The 16,892-nt window shown below is 32.3% G+C and overlaps 1 protein-coding gene across 3 annotated transcripts in view; it reads right to left on the bottom strand.

Annotated features, from left to right (window-relative positions):
* LOC109045011 (FERM and PDZ domain-containing protein 4-like) overlaps positions 1 to 16,640 on the bottom strand; it is a 65,040-nt gene extending 48,400 nt beyond the window's left edge. Inside the window, exon 1 of one of the 3 annotated variants that reach the window (XM_042764376.1) lies at positions 16,252 to 16,640. In XM_042764376.1, coding sequence (XP_042620310.1) covers positions 16,252 to 16,334 — 83 coding nt within the window. In that variant the 5' untranslated portion in view covers positions 16,335 to 16,640. Of the gene's footprint in view, positions 1 to 10,789; positions 11,364 to 16,251 lie in introns of those variants that run through there. The other 2 variants (XM_042764377.1, XM_042764378.1) reach the window with 2 other exon arrangements.
* Positions 16,641 to 16,892: the final 252 nt, after the last annotated feature.

The raw sequence follows: 16,892 nt of genomic DNA, 5'->3' as shown, positions 1-16,892 counted from the left end.
TTTTCCATAAAGGGCACATGTGATGCTGCCTTTTTTTGTCAAAATGTGGTATAATAATTATGCTGCCCACTATTTGGAACAGCCTTCATGTCTGGAACAAGTCCATGACGCCTACATAGGCAGCACACTACGTTTGGAACAGCGATAAGTCTAAAACGAACACTTTAAGACTCTAAATGAAGCCTGGTATCACATGATATCTGCATTTCAGTCTTCTAGCACAATGCATCACAGAGGCAGTAGAAACACTGTCATTACAGCGCTAGAGGACCGATGCTCAGCTGCTGTTATCTGTGAGGATGCTCCAGCTGGGGAACACTCGCTGTAATGACACACAGCAGCTCATCAGCAGCACTAACGAGCGCTTCACACACACACACACATACTGCACTGTAACTAACGCCTGTGGCACATCGCGTCAAGTGCTGCTCATAAAAACACAAACAGGAAATACAAACGCTGCTGTGATGTTTTACTGCCGCTTCTAAAACTCTTATTTCCCAGTGCCTTTCCATTACGGTGGAATTAGCATAATTACGAGTCTCTGTCATTTTCTCAAACCTGTGTGATTCTATTTCTGTCTTCTTTTTTTGGTTCATACAATGACAGTCAGTGGCTTTAATGTTGTTCGGACCCTTGATGTTTTTACCGAAACTGAAAAAGAACATTAACAATCAGTTATTTACTCAAATGTATTTAATAATCAGCACAGAGTTGTTTATAAACATTATAAATTGCACATATGACAGTTTTTATATCAACTTTTTAGAGATACAATTACGCTTACTCTAATATAATGAAAATGTAAACAAAGATGACCGGATTACGTTTTACAAGAAAATACCATTTCAGTCTTTCTACTTCAAAGTTTCACACACAATTAAATATCACTTGCCATTTATTTGTACTTATTTGTGAAATTTACTAGCAATTTCTGAGTAAAAATTGTACATCAACTTTTATTCAGTGCAAAATTGTTTAAAATATCTACTATACTAAAAAAAATCTGCATTACTTGAAATAAATAACTGAAATAAAATATTATATTAATAAAATAACATTTCTCATTTTTATTTAGATTAGCTTTATGTACTAAAATCACTAAAACTGAACAAAAATAACAAAAACAGAAAATATATAGATATTCTAAATAATAATAATAATAATAATAATAAAACTTTATTAGTATTCATAATAGTATTTCAGTCATACAGTAGATGTTTGGATCAACATGTGTGTGTGGGGGAGTGAATTATATATATATATATATAAAATAAATTAAAAAACATATTTTTGGGTCAACTATCACTTTCATATTCTCAAACTCAGAAGTTGTTACTATGGAAACATTTATAACAGAATCTATTGGTGGTCTTGAATTGCATGACAATAATTCAGCTCACATCACATTCAACGCTTTTAATAAATGCAATTATTCATTGCACATCTGCATCTTTTATCATATCACATACTGTCTTAGGCCTGAAATATCAGAACAGCTGCTTCTAACTAAGCAAGCACAGTTTCACACACTAGCTACGTTTGCATCCAAAGTTGTGAAAAAAATTTAATATTGCAGAAAACATTTGCAGAAATTTTTTTTTTAATATTGCATAAAATATGTAAAAAAAAAAATTAGAATATTAAATAAAACATTTTCGGATAAAGCTTCATTCCATCCTACGGAAGAGGATTAGGGCCAAGCAATAATAAAAAAATAAAACCATCTCGAGATTAAAGTCATTATATTGCGAGATTAAACTCATTAAATTTTGAGAAAAAAAGTCGAAATACAATCTTGAGAATAAACTCATTAAATATCGAGAATAAAGTCGTTGTGTTTCGAGAAAAAACTCGTTAAATTTCGAGAAAAATAGTCGAACTAATCGTGAGAATAAACTCATTTAATTTCGAGAATAAAGTCGTTGTGTTTCGAGAAAAAAAGTCGAAATGAGATGTAGAGAATAACGCATTCGATCAGTGTTCATAGCCTATAGAGGACATGGCAGAGTTGGATCACTTAGTCAAGCTATATTTTAGACTTTCTTTCAGTAACAAAGAAATACTATCAACTTTAGCTAATTATGACACAATAATAATTAGCACACGAACTTTAAAGAGAATTTGCAAGCGGCAAGGTCTTTTTAGAAAAGAAAAAATCAGTCCAATTTGCGCGATGTAGGCTACTCGCCGCCTTTTGTCCGACATGAATTGACAACCAGAGGACAAATGCAAGGTTATCGCTGGCTTCAACCAAATGCACTCTGGCACTTGGACAGCTGTGATAAATTAAAACCCTTCGGCATTGCCATTAATGGCGTGTAATGTAATGAGATTATTCTCAAGATTGTATTTCGACTTTTTTTTCTCGAAATTTACAAGTTTTTTTTTCTCGAAACACAACGACTTTATTCTCGATATTTAATGAGTTTATTCTCAAGATTGTATTTAGACTTTTTTTTTTCTTGAAATTTAATGAGTTTAATCTCGCAATATAATGACTTTAATCTCGAGATGGTTTTATTTTTTTATTATTGCTTGGCCCTAATCCTCTTCCGTACCATCCCATGTGTTCAAGAGAACGAAATCTACTTAACACTAAAAAAAAAAAAAAAAAAATGTATTTATTTTTTATTTTTTGAAAATTTGGAATATTGCATTAAAAAAAAAAAAAAGTGAATAAAGCAACATTTCCATCCCATGTTTTCAAAAGAAACTGGCACAAAGTATCAGTAATTTACTCTGTAAATGTGTTTCCATCAGTTAATCAGTTAATGCACGTTTTCTTACCTGTCTGTCTCAATAGAGCGCATGCATTTTTGATGTGCAACTAGCAAATATTTAATGCACATCTTGGCATTTCCAGCCAGTATTTTTATGCCATATCCCATAATTTTGTTCACTTGCAGTGTTTCTGGACATATAGCTTTATCCTGAAGTCATTGTGTTACAAAATATGTAACATCTGACCGCTTCTAACAAAAGTAAATGTCTGCTTGAGCTCATAAATATTCTGCACACGCATCACTCTCTGCCTGGTGCATCCTGGTCCTTCAGAGCAGGTCACATGGAAAAAACAACAGGCCGCAGCAAACCATGCATCTCATAATAACTCAACACCATCCAATAGTGCACTTATTATCACAACTGAACGCCAGACAAGAGTGCATTTCTCATCACAACTGAACGCCAGACAAGAGTGCATTAAAATCACAGCCAAACTGACCATCCTAACAGCTGTCAAGAACGTGTTTAGGTCACATTTAACGCCAAAAATCAACAGAAAATGGTACAGTTATAATTTGCAGAAAATAAGCCTATTTTAAGACCATTAAATGTTTTTTTTTTATTATTTTCATGACAATTAAGCACATTTTCTGCTCAATTTATTATTATTATTATTATTATTATTATTATTATTATTATTATTATTTTGCAATTCTCGTTATTCTCAGTGTTGATTCTATTCCCAAACAATCTTCATATCAAATCTTTTTTTTTTTTTTTTTTTTTTTTTTTTTATGGTTATTTTTTTGTTTGTTTTATTTGTTAAGATGTGTTCTGTTAATGTATGTGTACTGATGTGTTTTGTTAGTTGTTGATGAATTGTATGTTTTTGTTTAGGTGATGCAACTGGTCATTTTAATAAAGCATTTGCACTGATAAATGTGATTATAATTGTAGTCATAATGGTAATAATTGTAAAAGGCCAGAGGAATATAAAGCCGTTTGGATCCCATCTGCTGTGAGTTTAGAGATCATCTCAGCCCTTCATTCACTGCAGCAGCATTTCCTACAGCTCTCCAAATAGCACTATAACAGCAGATTCACACCAACAGGACATACTTCATCAAAGGTCTGTCACTCTTTACTCATCGTTACCAAAAACTATGATGAAAAATATTAGCTAACAACCTTTTTTTTTTTTTTTTTTTTTCGAGACAAAGAGACAACACTGACATCACTGAAAACTATCAACATACATTGACAAAAAAAGATGAGACTAAAATATAAAAATCTTTACGAAATAAAATCTCTCTCTCTCTCTCTCTCTCTCTCTCTCTATATATATATATATATATATATGAAAGAAAAATTATTTACATCCACAAGTTTATGCTTCGGGTTGCCAGATGTCAAGAGTTAAAATCCCCCATCAAATATTTTTTTCTTTTATCTTCTGATTTATAAATATTAAGAACTGGTTTAGCTTTTAAACAAATATTTTGCGTTTTACCAGTCAGGGTTTTTATAGTTAACTAAAACTGAACTAAAATTGAAACCATTAAAAAAAAAAAAAAAAAAAAAAAAATTTTTTTTTTTACCTTATGTATATATATATATATTTTTTTTTTTATATATAATTATTTTGTTTTTTTGTTACTTGGAAATAAAATAAATGTTTTCTCTCTCTCTCTCTCTCTCTCTCTCTCTCTTCTATATAATATATATATATATATATATATATGTATATTATTTCCGCTACATTTAACTTGATGTACTAATATAAAAAAAACTAGACACATATATATGAAAATAAACTAATAAAAGAGAAAAACTAAACTAAAATTAAAATGAAAAAAAAAGATAAATAAAAAAAGGATTCAAAATACTAATAAAAGTTAGTATTGGAAGTTACCAGTTTCCATAATTATTTGGAGAATGCGTTAATTTTTATAATTTAGTAAATTAGGAAAATGAGGAAAAATAAACCATAGGAGTTGACATTCACTTGATTTTATTCTTATACTGTAGGTGAAAGTGCAATAATTCAGATGAAATTTATCAAATGACAACAATCACGATTGTGATGAGTGGGGCGGGGCCGAGAGCCGTGGGAACGGAGCGAGGCCGGTGGAGTGATTGGGAAATGAGCGACCACCCTGCTCCACTCACCCGGTCTCGAGTCCAACGGAGGAGATCGGGAGGATACAAAAGAGGAGCGACGATAGTGAAGGACGAGAGAGGACCAAGGCCTGGGTTTTATTTGTGTGTTTGGTTTTTGTTTGTGCGCGGCAGCTAGTGTCGACCGTGAGGGGCTGTCGCGCTATTTTATGTTTATTTTGGTTATTAAAGTTTGCTATTTTATGTTTATTTTGGTTATTAAAGTTTTTTTTTTTTATTTTTTTTTTTATTTATAGTGTTACACTGGTGCCGAAACCCGGAGGAGGAAGGAGAGACGCGCGGCTGGCCGAAGATCCCTTGCCGCGGTGCCATGAGGGGTGTGAATCTCGCTGGGGTGCCATGGAGCAAGGCGTAGCAGTTGTCTGGCGCCGTGGACTACTCTCTCGAGAGGCGGTGGGCTGTTTGAGTGAGTTGCCGGGGACGGACGAACTCGCTGCCGGCCGCCCGTGATGTGGAGGGGCGGCTGCCGTCCGTGAGGGAGCGGAGGAGTCGAGGGACTCGAGACCGGTGAGTGGAGCAGGTGTCGCTCATTTCCCAATCACTCCACCCGCCCCACTCGTCACAACGATCAGTAACCTTGATTATATTTGGAGCAAAATAATTGTGATTATCAGTTTAACCATTATACAGCGTGACTTATGTTTTCACTGACAAACTAGACTAAAATTCCCAGACTTTCCATCAACTAAAACCTGACTAAACAAAAAAACAGGACAGGTTGACTAAATATGAAGAAAACTGAGCAGAACATTTGACACAGGACTCAGATGAAGACGAAATTAAAAAGCAGCTCACAAATTAACTAGTCTAGATACTCTTATTTTTTCGGTAGAACACATAAAAAGAAAACCTGTGATTATAGTGAACTTAAACCATAATGTTAATTGAAATAGAAATATTTTTTTTTTTAATTAAACATAAAAAATATATTTTTCAGCCAACCAAAGCGATATTTAGTATTAATGTACTAAAATAGCAAATTGAAATAAAAATAAGTTTTAGTAATTTTGTGGTGTGTTTTTGGTCTTTTATATACACGACTAAAAACACAAAAATACTACAACTAACAAATTAAAATGAAAATGGAAATTATAAAAATAAAAACAAATAAAAAAAAAAATTCCAATGAAATCTCAATTATAAAACATGATGAATTATAATAAGTAACCGTGCTCTAATAATAAAAAATTTAAAATTAATCAATTAAAGTATCATAACACAGCTGTGCAATGCGTCTTCTGAAGTCAATATAATATCATTTGCAAGATTATATCAATGAATAACGACCACAATATCAGCATGTGAGATTGAAACAACATGAGGAAATAATTTACATTTTTGGATAAACTTTATTTTAACAAGCATGCATGCAGTCCTCTTCACATCATTCTTTAAATATGTCTCAATGAACAGGTGAGCACTCAATGATTTCCATTTTAAAGATCTTAAGATGAAAACACGCATCATGAGTTCCCTGACTCCAGCAGCACTGCTTCAATGTGAACGTGCATCTCTGAGCAGAAACAAAGTCAAGGCTGTTTCGGTTTCTCAAGCGTGCTTTAATCTAGACTCTATTCTCAGCACTGCGAAGACACGGAGAGATGCATGAATTAAAGATGATGCTTTCATAACTCTCCAAAGTGCTTCTTTTCATGGACTGTCTTAGAAATACGACGAAGCGCTCTTTAACCTTCAGCCCAGCTCGCCAAAGTCCAAATGCACAAAATGCACTTGCATACCTGCGGCTTGAAGCTTTTCCATTGGGAAATACAATCAAGCCTTTGCCTTTTGGTGATATCTGGCTGACTTCATTTAGTTCATTATGTTAATTTAGTCCCCCAGATTACTGTTTATAAAGAACATAAGAACAGCACAAAGATCACATGACAATCAGCGTACCGTTTAATAGGAACCAGAATGTTCTGTCATTATTTATTCATCCTCGCATCGATGCAGACTGTCATGTTCTTATTTTATCAGATTCAGAACACATGCAATAGCTCATATTGGCCACCAATGTCAAGCTTTAAAATGGACCAAACCATAAAAATTTGATATATATATATATATAGATACAGTAGCTTGCAAATAGGACCAGGGTTATTTTAATGTCATAATATTACATAATATTATATATCATACATACTATTATATGGCTTATTAATATTTTGACAGTTTCTTTCTTTTTAGATGGTTTAAATTTTTATTTTTATTAATTTCGTTGTGTGTTTGTTATTTTTAATAGTTATTAATTTAACATGTATAAATATTTTTATTGGTATATATTTTTATTTAAGCTTTAGTTTTAGTTATTATGATCCATTAACTAAATATAATTTTTTTTTTTTTTTTTAATTCAACAATTTTATTTGAAGTAGCAAAGATATAAATTATTGCAGTAGTAAATTATTTTACAGTTTTAGTTAACTATAACAATCATGAATAGGACAACATGATTAATTAAAACCAAAATCACAATATGATGTGAAATAAAATAATAATATTTTATTTCCTAAATAAACCTATTTACAGTGAAATATTGCAATAGTATTATTTCTTCTTTTTTATTATTATTTGTTACTTTTTTTTTTTTTTTTTTTTTTTTTTGCAAAAATTATTTTATTTTATTGGCATATTGATACAGTCACACACTTTTGGCCAAATTGTGCATCCCTACAAACAAGCACACCAAACCTAGATTTTTATTTAAAAAAATAAATTAATAATAATAATAACAACATTTTTTTTTTTTTCAATTACGTTTTAAACCACACTAAAAGTTCACAAATGTTTTTCTTTTGCCATATTTTCCTCAAATTGTGCAGCCCTAATAAAAAAATCATATTCAAAAAAATCCCACAAAATTTCCATGTTTTCAATATATGTATACAAGTTGTATATTCCTCAAAACTTACCATTCTGTGTTCCAAGGATCCAAAAAATATAACATCATAAAGGCGTGGAACAACACCATGTTTAGTAAAAAACGACAGAATTTCCATTTGTGCAGACTCTGGTTATTAAAACATTAAATCATGAAAGGGTTTGCACAATTTGAACATTTTGAGAAACATTTCAGCATCAACATAAAATACTTCCCATGCATCACAAATCATCAGCCATTCTGTTAAACTTCAACCACAGACACATCTTGGCTAAATAACCACACAAACCAGTCCTCTTTTAAAGCATGTGAAGGCCCCTCACACAAACACAATCGCTCTTTCACACACAAAGCAAATGCTAAGCTGCTGGATGAAATCTGTTTTAATACTGCGTGATTATTTTGGAGAATAAACAGGCTGTCATTATGAACACTGGACAGTGGCGTTGAAGCCAGCGAGATCCAGGGGCCAATCCTTTAGGAGGATTAGCTGGGATAAAATCAAGAAAAATCAAACAAGCCAAACAGGTTATGGAGTTTAGACAGTCACAGGGATGAAATGAGCTTAACCGGACCTCAGTGCGCATGCATGAGGCTTATATGTTACGCCACTGTATGGATGGAGGAAAATTAAATCACAAAGCACCATTCTCATCATCAACCTCTGTGGGGTTTATAATGACCCACACCGATATATACACAGTTAATATGTTCATATACAGTATAATACAATGACAGATGAAAAGATGTTTTGATGAACATGAATTGTTAATTTTTACAATATTAACTATGCATATTTAGTGCATATATTTGTTTATTTAAAATACTTAATGTTTGCATAAAATATGTATAAATAAATAAATAAATGCATTTATTTAAATTTAAATTATATACAGATAAATAATGAAATGTGTATATTTTTCTACGTATATGCCTAAAAAACTCAAAGAAATTAAGTGATTTCATACACTGTAGGAATACACCAATATATCGGTACATGTTCACTTGCCATTTGTGATATAGTTTTTGATATAGGTGTTGTATAAATCAATAATAAATTGATAAAAATAACAACAGGCCTACCTGTGTTTCGTCAATATATTTTGTCTACTGTTGCTACGGTAACCTCTAAATCTACTGCTTAGTCAATGGATAACACACATATTTCTGCTCATTTAAAAACACTCAATTTAGAATAAATAGTGTTAGTTCTAAATAAAAATGTGCATTTTATTTGTAAACCAGTTATATAAATCAAAACAAATCTTTAAATAAATAATAATAATAAATTATATAAATAAATACCGAATGTTTAGATTTTATAGTTTGTCTATTATATGTAATACATTTATAAAATACATTTATATAAATAAAAAATATATACATTTAGATAAACATAAAAATTATGAATAAATTACATATAAATAAAAATTGTTGTTACTGAATGTTTATATTTTATATAATGTCTATTGTAAAGTATATGTAAATAGCTTGTATAAAATAAATACTTAACTCATATTACACACACACACACACACAATATAGTTTGTCTGCTCCTGCTTCAGTAACCTCCAATGTGCTTAATCAATGGATAGTGCTCACATTTCTGTTCATTTAAAATACTGAATTTAAGAATAAATACTATGTAAAAACAAAACAAAAAAAATCTCAAATATGCATATTATATATACATAAAAATAAACATTTATAAATATTTATAAAGAAATATTTAAAAAAAAATCATTTTTTAAATATTTCATATATGTCTACTGTTGCTACAGTAACCTCCAAATCCACAAATGTGCTTACATTTCTGTTAATTTAAGTTACTAAATTAGAATAAATATGTAAAAATAATTTTTAATTATAATATTTATGTATATTTAAATAAAAACAGATATTTGTATAAATAAAATACATTATAAACAATATAGCAATAAGAAGTTTTTTTTTTTTTTTTTTTTTTTTTTTTTTTCATAAAGATTCAAGATTTTTATTTGTCACATACATGGTTATATGGAGAGCATATGACCAGCAGTGAAATGTAAGAAAGAGCATAATATAGTTTTTCTACTGCTGCTTCAGTAACCTCCAAATCTGCCAATGTGCTTAATGGATAGTGCACACATTTCTGTTCATTTAAAATACTGAATTTAGAATATATATATATATATATATATATATATATATATATATATATATATATATATATATATATATATATATATATATATATATATATAAAATGCATATTAAATACACAAAAATTAACATTTATAAATAAATATTTATAAAAATAAATCTTTCTTAATATTTCATATATATTTATACTGTTGCTACGGTAACCTCCAAATCTACAAATATGCTTAGTCAATGGATAATGCACACATTTCTGTTAATTTAAGGTAATATATTAGAATAAATATATATATTTTTTAATTATACTATTTATGTATATTTAAACAAAAACATTTTTAGAAATAAAATACATTATAAACAATATAGAAATACAGTGTTTTTTGTTTTGTTTTGTTTGTTTTTGTTTGTTTTTCATAACGCGCATAATATCGTTTGTCAGCTGTTGCTACAGTAACCTCCGAATCTACTGCTAAGTCAGTGGAAAACGCACAGAATTCTGCCGCTGTGAAGTGATTGTTTCTGGAGCTTCTGGGTTTCATTCTCACCATCGCATTGAGCGGCAGCTGAAACATTACGCGTGATTCCTCAGTAAAAATGCGTTTTAACGCAGAAGCACGAGGAACGTATGATGCCTTTCCAGATGCAATCAGGTCTGAATGAATGAATAAGGAGAGGAGAGGAGAGGAGAGGAGAGGAGAGGAGATGCGACAGCGGCGTTATCAATGCCCGTGACATCACTCCTGCATGTTTCCATACAGCTTACAATCACTCAACGCATGCAGACATTCAACGACGCGCTACACTCGCGTAAACGTGAAGAAAGTGAATCGGTGTAATGACTGCGGCGCGTCTCAGACTCACCCTGCTAGTTTGGGCATCCTGACAAAGCTGAACACGTCCATGATGCGGATCGCCTCCGAAGTCACTTCGATTCCATCCCCGCAAACGTCTCGGCGTGAATCGTGTAGAAAAATGAACGCGGTGGAGCTTTCCTCAAGTCAGTGCAATGGACAACGGGATCTCCTGCATGGCTGCGCGTTCACGGCGGCGTCGCTTGCGTTCCTCTCAGATTCATATCCTTCACGGCTCCAGATGCCCTCGGCCAACTTTATTTAATTTCCCATCGCGGTGGAATCTGGACGCCGGGTTTGGCGAGAGATGGAGCGCGAGATGAAGCGAGAGAGCGAACGGAAGTGAACGTCAGCAGATAGACGCTCCATCTAAACTCAGATGTCCACATGTAACGAATAGTCTCGCGCGCGTGCAAAGGTCAGCGTCATCGCACGAGCGCGCGACGCGAGACTGGATGGCAATCGAGAAGCGCGTGGGTGTTCCATTGAGGAGGAGGAGGAGGAAGATATAGAGATGAGAAGAGAGAAGAAAATTATTAGATGAGCAAAGAGAGAATAAACAACAGTGTTGCAAACTCTCACGCGATGACGAATTACACTATAACACTTTTATTATCAGCTGTGACAGTGTCAACAATATATTGGAAAAAACAGATATATATATATATAAACAGATATATATATATATATATATATATAAATAACAAATTAGTCATGTGTCACTCCAGTTAGGAGACTGCAAAATTCTGCAATTTCAGTTTTAGCAACATAAGATATATTTAAGCTCTACCTCCAGCTCAAACTACTCCGACAGCAATGAGACAAACACTCATACATTCCATATTCTGATTATATAAAGCTGCAGAACATGCATCTGTGTGTATTACTGCATGTGAATTCTGTCTTCTTTTATTTATTTATTTATTTATCTGTCTTTATTGTAATGCATGTGCCACACTGTTCTGGTTATATCTGGCTGCTAATACATCACAGATGTCCCACATGGGATTAACAAAACATCTGTCTGTCAGCCTTTGCTGTGAACTTCAGCACAAATATTACATTAGATTCTCTGAACTGCTGTTCAAATGGAGCATGTTGTTGTTTAAGGCAAAACACCCCAGATAAATGAGGTTAAAAAAATAAATAAATTAATAGATATCACCATAATTTCCCAGTCAACTGAATACATTAAGAAATGTAAATATTTTTTGTATTATAAGTTTTTGAAAATGTTATGTTTAAATATGCAAATAAGGCATTATCCAATTAATTATGCACTACTGTACTTTGCATACATTTCCAGAAGATAAATCTAAACACTGGATGAAGCAAGGTTTAAAAATCTTTTTTTTTTTTTTTGATTTTGTTGACATATTAGAATTCAAAGTTTTAACAGAGTGAGTTCTGCATTTCTCTTTGCATGACTCAACGTGTTTTTAAGAATAAAATGCTACAGAAATAAGTCTGAATGATATATCAACAAACCCCTCTGTAAAAATCTTCAGAATATAGATAGGAGTTAAACTGTAAATTTTGGTGTATGTCAGTGCTGCTGAAATGGAGAAAAAACTCATTTTGAGAAAACAGCATAAAAAATTACTGTAATTGAAACCTACAGGGACAAATAAATAAAGTGCAATAATAAAACAAGCAAATGATATATGAACAAACCCTTCTATAAAAACCTTCAGAATATAGATAGAAATAAAACTGTAAGTTTTGGTGTATGTAAGTGCTGCTGAAGTGGAGAAAAAACTTTAAAGATATGCATTGTAATTGAAATCTACAGATGCAAATAGACAAAGTGCATTAAAATAAACACTTTGTATTTTGTGTGTTTCCACTTTCCTCTTATTCCACTAGCCTGAAGGAAAACATGTTATGGAAGCAAAATAACAAAATTTCAAAATTGACCAGTGCATGAAAATCAATGTTTTTGTCTGTAGTGTCTTGATTTAATGCTGAATCATGCTTAAACAAGTCTTATTAACTTGTACACAACCAATCATTACAGTAGTGGAAAACTAAGAAAGTGTGCCACAATATGTAGGTCACCATAAGCCAAAGCTTTTCAGATATCCGTCACAACACACACAGTCACACAGAGCTCAGCATATACTCAAATGTGTGCTGATCAGACGTCAAATAGGAACGATTGGGAATATTAAGGTCATGCGCTCTGCTTCGGCCGCTCTGGACCTCTCCCCCAAAGCCAAAAGCTGCTGACTTCATTCATTTTCCAACTCGGACTCTTTAATCCATCCCAGCTTAATTCAGCAAGCACTTGATGGAATTTGTTTGATGTACTGAAAAAACTTTCAAGTAAGCTAGAAGACGTGGAGGGGAAATCTCTCCAGGGATTCAGGTTAGTGTTTAACTTGACAGACGGCTCAGTATTTTGAGTTCAAAAGCATTAGAAACAAACACAAATTCACGGTAACATTTGTTTAATACATAATTAAGTAACTGTTGCTTGTATTTGTACTAGAAGTCAAAAGTTTGGACATCTAATCTTTTTATGAATAATTTCAGCATTTTATAATAATTGTAAAGTGATGTCTGGTAATTATGTATTGATCAAAACAACCGAAACAAATGAAAACTTTCATATTTAATGAACATTTTTGTTTTCACAAAACAAAAACTTGTATTTGAGCTTAACATCCATCAACAAACATGAATGAGTTGCATCTTGTGAAGCTTTTAAACACTAGTGAACATGTGTGATGACAACAAGATGATGCTTTTACTTCACATATGTTATGACTCATTTCAAACTATTTATTTTAATTAAAATGACTGCTTTCTATTTTAATAATATAATTTTTTGCTGGGATGCAAAGCTGAATTTTCTGCTGCAATTATAGTAGTATCTTATAAGCATAAGAGATTTCTTTCAAAAACATATATTTTTTTAATTATATGTTTTGGCTGTAATCTAAACTACATTTCAGATTAAGAATTTTTTTTTTTTTTGTCCCTTAATTATCATCAACATAGTGGCAAAACAGTGACAATAATAAAAGAAATTTACATTATTTGAATATCTAAAATGTATATACATTAAGTACAATACTGTACTTGCTTCATTTGATTTTGTTTTGAAAACCAATATAGACATCTCAAAATAATCTTTCTTATAGCAATACAGTATGTGTGTGAGTAAGATTTCTACGGATATCCAATGATTTCTCATGCTCAGGTTACTTTTTTAAACACATAATATCAGTCAATGACATGCATTTATGCATAACACCTGAGAGAGGTACGCAAAGGGGATCATTTTGTCACTCAAAGTGTCAACAACCCTGTCAATTAAATCACAAGTTTCCCAGCCAAAGAACACAGAACATTCATCTGCACTAAATATAATGACAGATCAGTCCTGAACTAGACACACCATTCACATATTTGTCAGGTTAAATATTCAGCACTTTTCTGTTTTGGTCAGATAAAGCGATTATGAATTTAATATTCACTCTATGATGATTTGAAATGAAGAGAGAAATTATGTGGTGCTCTTTAAAATGTACTTAATTTGTGGTTTAATTCATAACAGGAACTTCTCTAAATTTATTTAAATAATGCCACATTTTTCCTCTCTGGGTGTCACTATTAAAAGAGTCCAGCAATAGTGTTTGTCCAGGGTTTCTGCAGGTTTATGAAGCTTAATTTAGTTAAATTTCTCAGAAAACAAAACTTCAACTGTATCTTCATTTTGCATTTCAAATACATATATCTTGGTTTAAGGCTGTTGAATTATTTGTATTGAAAAATGTATTATTTATTCTTCATTTTTGAATGCATGTAACTGTTAATGTCACGACTTTATGAATATTTAAGACACTATTTTGTTTCATTTCTTTAATGTTTTGTTTAAAACTATCCAAACACAGACTTACATCGGAAAAGAAGCTAAAGCTTGTCTAATCACATGGCAGATGCAACAGATGCTGATTGGTCAGCGACATTTTAGGCATAGATTAGCAGTGGATAAGATGGAGAGAAATAATTTCTCAGATAGTTGACTCATAGTTGCATATTAAATGGGATAAGATGAGAAGGAGTTATGCACATCAGCAAAAATCAAGAGCAAATAGCAACAAAATGAGAGCGTTCACATTCCTCTGCTGACTATCAAAACAGCCAACAACTCAACTGGTGGATCTCAGGGAAAAACTATGAGAATGCAAACGAAAAATACAACTAACCATATAATCATGTAAGATATTATGACTGCAAAACAAACTGACCTTCAATATACATTTACATTCATTTAGCTGTTGCTTTTATCTAAAGTGACTTTAGATAACAAGTACAACAAATAATTAATCTTCATCAGAATTAGACAGATGTCATCATGGACAGACCTCATTCTCAAAAAACATCAACAAAACTACACAAGATGAAAGAAAATACACTGTAAAAAAATATTGACTAACGTTTTACAACAAAATACAGTGTCTGTTTTTCTACTTTCAAATGTCACGTTTTATTCTGTGTTACTTGCTGTTTCTTTGTAACTGTTTGTGAAATTCTCTAGTAATTTATTACTAGTTCATTTTTTTTCCAGCATATACGACACAGATGACATCTAATATGGGTTCACTTATTGAGAGTAAGCATGGTTTATGATGAACAGTGTATTTTGTGCTGTGATTAAAATTATTGTCCATCAAGAGCATTCAAACATCAAAATTTTGAAACATTTAGAAAGTCAATAATTTTAACAAATTAATAGTAATATTAATTACTTTCAGTTTTCTATTTTTTTCTTTAGGAAAAAAAAGAAAAAAAAGAAAAGGAAAAAAACAATTTTCACTTTTACAAATAATTACAAAGAAATGGCAAGACAGTAACACATTGAATCAAGGTTGCCAGGTCTGCGGGAAAAAAAATTGCCCAATTGTTCATCAAAACTGGCCCAATCATGTTTTTTTTTTTTTTTTTTTTTTTTCTGCAGATTTCCCCTTCGTCAGGCTCTCCTCCATCATAATAGCATTCCGGGGAGATCACTTTACCTACGGACTTCGAAAACAACCCGTGACCAAAGCATCCCAATTCCGGGGTAAAAACGCAGACTTGGCAACACTGTATTGATTTGTAAAAAATTTAAGTACAAATCCTGTTTTCAAGTAAAACATACTGCAAAACAAAAACAAACAACAATAAAAAATAAAAAAATAAAATATATATTAAAAAAAACAAAAAAAAAAACAGGTTTTTACAGTGTTGATGAACTATTTCGGTGCTCTTCTGATCAAACGTAAAATCTGAATAGTGAGGAAAAAATAATGAACCACCACCACCAATGAAACGCATTATTGAGTTGAATTTTATCTAAAATCGTCAAAGCCTTTAGAAGCCAAACATGTAAAATGCATGAAATCTGTTGTAAAATTCCAAAAGCAATAAACACAGAAAAGCATCTGTGTAGTAAAAAGCTTGAAGGAGAGTCACTGAACTTACTGTATGACAGTAAAAACATCGAGTTCTTCACCGGGCTCGGCGTCTTCAGCGGCCCGTGGTTTGTTTTGCTGTCCTTTTGGCATACTTTACGCTTTTAGCAAATCCTTCCAGTGACTTCCTAGTGTCTTGTGGAGAAATGCAGTCAGGTGAAATCTCAACATCTGAGCTGGATAAACCAACCAACTATCTACTCGCACACTGTGTGCCCTGGTCTGGGCGTGTGAGGGACGAGCCCTGAGGCGGACAGAGAGAGAGAAAGAGAGAGAGAGAGAGAGATTCAATAATGAAACGCCATCACATTACGGGCCAATGCATCAGTAAGCCACAGGGATCAATGCCTGCAGCTGCCGTCTGATTGGCGCTGGCTGTGAGTGGAGAGAGAGGACAGATAGTGCCAGCAGTAGAAACGCATCAGAGCAGCGCTGGTTCGATATCAGAGTCACACACACAAACACTTCAGCAGACAGTTAAAGGATGCGCTGTATTACAGAAATGAGCTACTCCGGGACACGTTACAGTGATTTTAGTGCAGGTTAAATGGTCACAAGATTCAGTGGTTGATTGGTTTAATGAAATGACAATATTTTAAAAACACTAATATTTGATAAATGGCTCATTGGAATATTTCTCCCACTGAGTTA

This window comes from Cyprinus carpio, chromosome A9 (genome assembly GCF_018340385.1).
Source record: "Cyprinus carpio isolate SPL01 chromosome A9, ASM1834038v1, whole genome shotgun sequence".
Classification (NCBI taxonomy): domain Eukaryota; kingdom Metazoa; phylum Chordata; class Actinopteri; order Cypriniformes; family Cyprinidae; genus Cyprinus; species Cyprinus carpio.
This window is presented reverse-complemented; position numbering and strand designations above follow the sequence as displayed.